The 8,610-nt window shown below is 43.9% G+C and overlaps 1 protein-coding gene across 1 annotated transcript; it reads right to left on the reverse strand.

The window, feature by feature from the left end:
• Nucleotides 1-4,452: 4,452 nt before the first annotated feature.
• LOC147450325 (chlorophyll a-b binding protein type 1 member F3, chloroplastic-like) lies at nt 4,453-5,863 on the reverse strand. The gene has a single exon (XM_086519584.1). The coding sequence runs from the start codon at nt 5,692-5,694 to the stop codon at nt 5,230-5,232; it is 465 nt and encodes a 154-aa protein (XP_086375710.1). The 5' UTR covers nt 5,695-5,863; the 3' UTR covers nt 4,453-5,229.
• Nucleotides 5,864-8,610: the final 2,747 nt, after the last annotated feature.

The following is an 8,610-nucleotide window of genomic DNA, read 5'->3' on the forward strand; positions in this document are numbered from 1 at the left end:
TAATTTCTCAAGCCCACAATGGTAAATTTTGCCCAAAAAAAGCTCTCTGCTATAAAGTTCTTACAATGGAGCTTCCATGAGTTACAATCACCCTACAATGAGAAGACTAATACCAAATTTGGTACTTACTAGTACCAAATTCAAAGATCAAGACAAAAGGACCACAAAAGCATACTGTAAGAAAAATGACTAAATGGACATTAGTGGATTTTTATTTTTACATAGAGAGGAATACATAGCAGACTGCGCCAAAAAAATTTCTTTCTTTGTTTTACAAATCATGGGTTGACAAGGGGGTCAAAGCGATAACTGTATCCCTCTCGCTGAATGAAATAATCAGCAATGAGAGGGCAAACGTCGTCTTCTTCTACATCAAAGAGGGGGTGTTGATGGCTATATGTTGTTGGGTAGGGAGAAAAACTCCAGCCCTCCATCTAGGGCTTGACCAAGTCCGTGGGGTACAAGGGGTAGTAGGGATCAAGGTGAGAAAGCTCATATGACCGAATGGCTAGACAATTCTCATAGTTATTTTTAAGAGACTTATATCTACATTCATCTACAAGTATGGTAGTGTTGGCATTATATGATGGGTGTTTTTCCCACAATGATCTCAACAGCTTCAGGCAAACATACTTATCATCAACATCCCCTGGCGAGACATCAAGGATGTTGGGTAGCCACATCTCATAATATTCTTAACTGAACATATCTGTAAGAGTACGAGAAAATTAAGCAGAATTAATGAATTATACACTGGTAATCAACATGAGGCAAGAAGAGAGTCAGACATATACCTTTGACCACTTGTTTACTACGATATTATGGCAAGAATGTTCCTAGAAAGTGCATCAGCTTTTCTCTTCTACAACAGGACTATATCATAATACATGCTTGCCTAGACATCTTTACAAGCACATCCTCTGCATCCGCCTGACCGCACACCATAACTCTCGACCCAGAAAATATACAAATGGTCTCACCTCCACTAGGAGGTGGAAAAACTGCATCTCTGATGGTGGTTGGTTGTCGCTCTTTAAGAACACACCATTCACATCAAACACAATCAGCTGCCTGTCTATAGCCATAACATCTTTTGGCAGCTCTGTGTCAGTTGATATTTCCTTTAGCCACCACAAATCAATTTTTACAATGCCAATAATATTTTGAGTCAATTAGTACACAATGAAGATCCTACAACAACTTACTTACAAGGTAAATTCAAAGATCAAAGGGTCAAAGTCTACCACAAGAGAGCACAATATAAGAAGGATCATGTACTTGTACTTAAAACATATGGTAACAGATGGAGACAAAAATATAATCTTAGTGCATTAGGTAGACATAAGCTAAAGTTTTCAAGCACGGGACTTGTTGGCACATCCATGAATGCGCTTGCTTCCTACTACAGACAACAAGTCTGTCGACAAGGTGAAATCACCTAGAGATGTTGGCATCGCGCTGGCCACCTTCTTCGGATCAGTAGTGTCCACGTCCACATCAATTGGATCAGTCACCTTATCCAAAACTTTTTCCTTGTTTACATCTTTCTCAACAGTCCCATCTTTTGCACCATCCTCACTACTGTCCGCTTTCTTAACACCATCGGCCGCTCCCTGTTGGGAGGTAGTGTAGCAATGGCCTAATCGCAATCCACACAAAATTATCAAATCCGTGGATCAGCAACCCGGCTAGGGTATGGAAGCACGAGCATCGAATGAATAGAAATAGAGGATTTAAGAGAATACTTCACCAATGCAAGTAGAGATTAGCCATGGCAAGACTAACTCTAATCATACTCTTATAACTAATCAATCAACTCCTACACACATCAAGTCCACCAAAGTCCGACTTGCCAATCTTATGGAGTCACAAGAACACAGTCAACACAAGCATCCATGATCAAAGCACACACTAATTGAAGTTGGCTTTCCCAATCATCACATGCCAACAAAGGTACTCTAATCACATCACACACAAGTGGCATTGAGCTCAAGGCTCTTAAACCTTCACACACTTAAACACACAACTAGGCACAAACTCTAATGACATGACCAAGAGTGTACACACACTACACTGATCAAGATAATTAGAGGAGTAATCAACTAATTGAAATACTTATGGAAGAAGAGAGTTAATATCAAAGCAAGAAGTACATACCTCTCTCAAATCTAGAATAATGAGAGTGTAATACTACTTCATGACACAATGAAATGTAGAGAAGATAAGACTAATGAGTCAAATAGGGATTAGATTAATCAAGCTTCTCTAATTACAATGGATTAGTACTAGCCTCTTAAGCATGGGCATTAAGCTCAAGGCTAGGCCATCCATAAAGTAAGTACTCAAGAGAGAGAGAGAGAGAGATCTCTCAAAAGTGGATCCTCAAGAGTGGATGCTCAACAATGAAGCTTCAAAGCCTCCTTGCATAAGGGCTTCATTTTAAAGGCTTTCACCACAATCGCTTCTACTATGGGTTTAAGTTTGAGCCCTCTAGCTAGCATATACAACTTTGGAACTCCCAATGAGCCCAAGACTCATACAAAGTGAGTTGGAAATATTATGCACAACCATAGCATATCTCCCGCTTGATGCATATTTGGTGTAGCCTGTGTTAGCCGCTGCTAATATTCCCCCCTTCCGAATTTGGCACACGTCCTCGTGTGCTGGTGAAGCAACACATGGTGACATGGTAGAAAGCAAGTCCATGGAATAATGTTGAGCTGCAAATCATAAGAAAAAGTAATGAGCATCAAAGGCCAACAAGGATAAAAAACAGGAAGTACAATGAACAATCATGCAAAGTGCATTTTTTGCTTCTAAAAGATGGATGAATCATAGTAAAAAACTACACAACATAAAGCAAAAAAACACCTAACTATCATGAAGATAAAACCACTTGAAATTTCAGTTTTATACATGAAACACAAGCAATCAATTAAGACCCTAGCTAATGCAAAGTCATAAACTTACTAGCCTAAAAACTATGTGACCAATCTTAATAAATCATTCAATTCTATCACGTCTACGGGCATAAAAAAGCTCCTAATCTATTAGTACATTGTCACAGCTTTTTGAAGCTCGTGGAAGTTTTGGTTTTGTCATTCATAGGAAAACGTAAGACACATCACAAGGCTACCACCCCAAGGAAATTTTAGGTATGACTCTCGGCTCCTTAACCTTCAAGAAGGTGTTACAAAAGCCTACTACCCTACCAAGGTGACGGCTAACCCCTATCAGCCTAGAGCATCGGTTTAGGGCCTTGACCAAGCGAGCCAAGGTGATTCCCCTCGCCTGCCAAGTGCCAATAAGGCGCTACACCTCACAAAGACACAACATAACATAGAAATTTTCTTTTCATGTGTCTAGTAGCATTCTTACATTTTTTCTTGACACTTTTTTGCTTCATTGTTTAGTACCTTTTATTTTCTTCCAACATAAGATGCTTAGGGCAATTGGACTAAACGACTAAAGCCTAATCATAGCTCTAGGTCATGTTAAAAATGAATGGAGTATTAATACTATCACTAAGAGTTTAGAACTAATGAGAAATGAACATACATTAACCTAAGGTCAAGGCCAATTACCTATGATTAGCACACATAAAACCTAACTTTTTTTATGAGTTAATATTCACAAAGCAAAGTGTTGAAACTTTAGTTTGCCTAACTTTTGAACATGAAAGAACCATAGCTTAGAAGCAAAAATTACTTAAGCCAAGCATAGAGAATGGAGAGATGAATAAAAGAGCAAAATCATGAAGGATTACACCTATTTATGCTCTTTTGAGCATCCTTGAGGAAGCATCCCCTTTGTAGAGAAGTCTTTTGATCCTTTTATTCACAAAAGAAGCTTTTTGAAGCTAAGTGTAAACACAAGCTACAAAAGCCAATTATTGAAATCCAAAAAAAAAAAAACATTAATGAAAACCTAAAGCTAAGGTCTTGCATATCCGAATTTGCCAAAGGAAAAAACCCAAGGAAAAAAAATGCCTTTGGTTATGCACATGATGCTCTTTGATAGCAAATTTATGCATACACAAAAAAATGAGAGAGAATGAGCTTCTACATCAACACATTTTGCAATTTGAAGTCCTCTCATGCATGATTCAAAAGTTGATTAAGTGCTAGCTCAATTGAAATATGCAATTTAAAACAAGCCAAGAGTTAGAAATAATGCAATTTTTGAATGAATTTGAAGCACCTCTTGAAAGCCGAACTTTACAATTTAAAAACTCCAAACAAGTTGGCTAACAACTAGCTCACTTGAAATTACAATTTTAAAGCAATCTATGAGCTAGAGATGACTGCAACTTGATGAAATGAAAATGAATGGCTCTCAATAGCCAAATGTTGTACTTGAAAGCTCTCAAAAAAGTAGGGTATGTTATGTATATTCCGGACGCATTTAGCATAAAGGGCATTGCACCCAAGGCTGAAACTCCCCAATAGGATATGTGCATGTAACAGCCATCGTGTAGGTGTGTATTAGGAGTTGTGTGACACTTGGTCCCGTACATCTAATTCCATTGTAAATGAGATGATACACATCATGGACATGCCACAGCATGATAACGTAGCTAGAGAGCCGTGAATTATAACATGTAGAGGAATGTCTGGCCGTCGAAGTGTACGGACATGTCCACACAACTTGGGGGCATTTTATAAATATACTTTAATAAATATTCAAGGGGGACGCCTCTCTACGGAGGAGAAGTATTGAGTCTACCATCGTGGCATTAACCCAACAAAACAGTAATAAGGGCTAACTTGCGTTCTTAGGTCAAGTTTTGAAGATTATGCCGGTATTTACACTAAAACCTGTGTACTTGGGAATTTACGAAACCTGTTAAAATATGCTAGACTTCGGTTCTGGCACTCCATGAAACTATTATCCGCACTGAAAATATGTGCTTTCCTGCCTGTTAAGTAGAGTGGAAACGATTCAATAAGAGAAACTGCGCATGAGACCACATAAGTACAAAAGAAGCACTTATGGAAGCACAATCTCTCACTCTCTCCCTCTCTCCCGGAAGCTGAAGGGCAAAAAATCAATGCTTGATTTTCATCAATTCCAGCGGTTTCACATGACGATACAGCAAAAAAATTGAGCACTCATGCGCTGCCCTATATATAATGGCCCCACTCATTTACAGGGCAGGGCATAACTAACGACAGTACCCTGGACAGCTGGTAATGCGATGAAGGACCGAGAGGAGAGGTTGTGTTTCCTTTAGGCGCCCGGGGTGAAGTTGGTGGCGTAGGCCCAGGCGTTGTTGACGGCGGGGTCGGCGAGGTGGTTGGAGAGGTTCTCGATGGGGCCCTTTCCGGTGACGATGGCCTGCACGAAGAAGCCGAACATGGCGAGGCGTCCGTTCTTGAGCTCCTTCACCTTGAGCTCGGCGAAGGCTTCTGGGTCGTCGGCCAGGTCGAACTGGCCACCCGGGTAGATGGGGTCGGACACCTCGCCCAACGGGCCGCCGGCGACTCGGTGGCCCTCCACGGCGCCCATGAGAATGACCTCGCAGGCCCAGATGGCGAGGATGCTCTGCGCGTGCACCAGGCTAGGGTTGTCCAGGTAGTCCAGGCCGCCGTCGGCGAAGATCTGAGAGCCGGCCTTGAACCAGACAGCCTCGCCGAACTTGACGCCGTTCTTGGCCAGCAGAACAGGGGTGACGCAACCCAGGGCGCCCAGCATGGCCCATCTCGCGTGGATGACCTCCAGTTCTCGGTTATTGGCGAACGTTTCAGGGTCGGCGGACAGTCCGGCGGTGTCCCAGCCGTAGTCACCGGGGAACTCACCCGTTAGGTAGGATGGGGGAGAGCCTGAAAAGGGGCCCAAGTAGAGAGGGCGGTCGGCGCCATACCTGCCAATGCACAGGGTACTCACGTTACACGCAGGCTTGGAAGCATTTACGCAGTGTACATCTCTCATATCTAGATACTAGTGCTTACCAAATGCTACCCGAGGGTGCCGACTTCTTCGAGGACCTTATCTGCACGCGGGCCTCGCCTGCCGTTACCCTGCTGGACAGCCATTGCTCTCCCGCAGAAGAGAGGCTTGCCCCACAAATGATGTGAGACAAGGGGGAACTCACAGAGAAGGCGTGAGAGAGAAGGGAGAGAGAGAGAGAGAGGTTGTTAAGCCTGAGAGAGAGATACGCAGAGACGTGGGCAAGAAGGCGATTGTCTATTAACTACCAGAGAGGTTGTTATATACACAAGGATGATCTGAACTCAACGTACGACATCTTCCCTCCCGAATTATGGCCCGAGGCAATGGCAAGGTTTTGCCTCTCGTCGTGGATCAAGTCGCTTGATGCCCACCGGCATAACCTTATGTTTATCCATTGAAGGCTCCGGTTGCTCCATGACCCTAGGCCATCAATTTCTCCTCGGTGTAGGGCTCCCATTTTGCCCCGTGGGAGGCCGATTGATATCCCTCCGCTTTCTCTCAAACACATAGCCACCTGCAAGCTATGAGGCACCCCCTCTTCCCTCAAATATGCTTGGTAGGAACACACTATTCCATGCTACATCCTCTCTACCTCAAGTCTACCACCGCTAGCCTCTCTCCATGGCCTAACATGGTCATGCCCCCTTGGTTTCGTGTCGTGCGCCATCCTGGTGTTGGCTTTGTCCTCATGCTCCACCCACCACGGTGGTAGAGACAAAGTTGTTCGAAGCTAGAAGTGGCACTGAGTAGGGATACAGGTGAGCACAGTTGCGTGGCAAAGCGTTTAAGCAGGTATATCAAGGGGCCTGGGTGGGCAGCCAAAGGATAGAGAAAATGTATGCTTAATGCGGCTTTTTTGTGCTGTTTGAAGCCTGGAGAGTGGAGTTTTTTGACAGAGGATTGTGCCTGTCAACCCCCTTTGTATTTTCTCATCAAAATGGCCATTTCAATGGCAGTGCAATCTTTGTATGTGCCTTCTGAAGTGTATTCAAGCCACTATTGTCCAGTCTTGCTATCGTTTCCCCTTCTCCCCCTTCTCTTTCTCATGCTCTTGTGTCTCCCCGCTATGCCGGCAACGTGGATGTGTGTGCCCCTCCAGACGGCGATGCTTTGTGTGAGAGAGTGAGCGGCTATGTGCGTGTGCAAAGGTAGAGACGGACTGTGGCAGTAGCTATGCGTTGTGTGGTGGTCTTGTGGAGTGTGTAAGCATTGGGACGTGAACATGTGGTGGTATGCTAGTGCATAATATGTTTTTTTAAGGTGTTTCTAAGAGGATAGGGGTGCTGTGGATACCTTGAGCTATAAAGAGGCCTTTGTTTGTGTGCCGGGTGTGTTCCTCCATTCCCCCTCTCCATCTTCCGGTGCCCCCATTAAGGAGCACACTGATTGCTCCCAGTTGATCGAAAAGAAGCGGTTTTTTGCGTTGGAAGTCACGGCGGCAAGAAGCTATGGACCGATCTTCACAGGCAAGAAGGGTCCCGACGAGTGGATGCTGGATTTTGAGTTGTATATGCTATCACTGCGTATGCCGAACGAGGATAGAAAAATGTAGACATTTCCTTTGGTGATGCGTGGAAAAGCTAAAGTTTTGTATGAAGCTGTGGAAGGCGAGCCGAGACAAGCGTGGCCGGCTCTATGGACGAGGCTTTTTCACGAATTTCGCAAGGAGGCGTCCCAAATCGAGATGGATGCGAAGCTGAAGGCGCTTAAGCAAGATGTAAGTGAAGAGTTCAATTTGTTTTTGGGTCGCTTTGAAGAGTGTTGGACATAATTAGTGGCATCCATGCAATTGTCTAATGGGGATTACTGCAAGAAAGCTGGATAAGTTCATGGCGTGTCTGCACTCTAAAGTCAGAGAGAAGGTCGATTTTGAAAGCCCAAAAAATTACAATGGTGCTGTAGCAATTGCACGCTCGAAAAGAAGGAAGATAAAGAAGAAGCTAGAGTGTTGGACATAATTAGCGGCATCAATGCAATTGGCTAATGGGGATTACTACAAGTTGGATAAGTTCATGGCGTGTCTGCACTCTAAAGTGAGAGAGAAGGTTGATTTTGAAAGCCCAAAAAATTACAATGGTGCTGTAGAAATTGCATGGTCGAAAAGAAGGAAGATAAAGAAGAAGACAGAGGAGGGTGTGTCGGGCTACGAAACGATGCCCCCCCTTCACTTGCAGTCGGAGAGAGGCTATACAGGAGGAAAATCATGGAAATTGAAGGGTAGCCGTTCTGTCACAAAATTGGGTACGTACGGTGCAGGATTTGTTCGAGCAAATGCAAGAATTACGGCTAAGCGTGATGGATAGTGGACATGCAAGAGGAGCAAGGGGCAGGAAAAGGCGGTTGCCAGGTAGATGTTACAATTGTGAAGAAGAGGGCATTATGCGCATGATTGTCCTCGACCGCCAAGAGAGAGAGGAGGCATTTACGCGCTGTTTGGTAGAGGCCAAGGTCAAAGGTAATTTAATGGTCCAAGAGAGCAGACAATGGAGAATCCTGTGCAGTCACCTCTGCCAAATGGAGGTGAGGTCTCGAGGGTGAATATTATTGGGGTGGATAAGGAAGATGTCGAAGTTTTGGCCAATAAAAGGGAAAGAGCTGAGAGAGAGACATAGACAGAGCGTAAAAGCAGAGATTGCAAGGGTAAAGAGAAGGTGTACG

This window comes from Adiantum capillus-veneris, chromosome 9 (assembly GCF_014529385.1).
Source record: "Adiantum capillus-veneris isolate H3 chromosome 9, ASM1452938v2, whole genome shotgun sequence".
NCBI lineage: Eukaryota > Viridiplantae > Streptophyta > Polypodiopsida > Polypodiales > Pteridaceae > Adiantum > Adiantum capillus-veneris.

Bases quoted from the DNA above. Each gene is read 5' to 3' on its own strand.
- LOC147450325 (XM_086519584.1), bottom strand. From the start codon at position 5,694: ATGCTGGGCGCCCTGGGTTGCGTCACCCCTGTTCTGCTGGCCAAGAAC.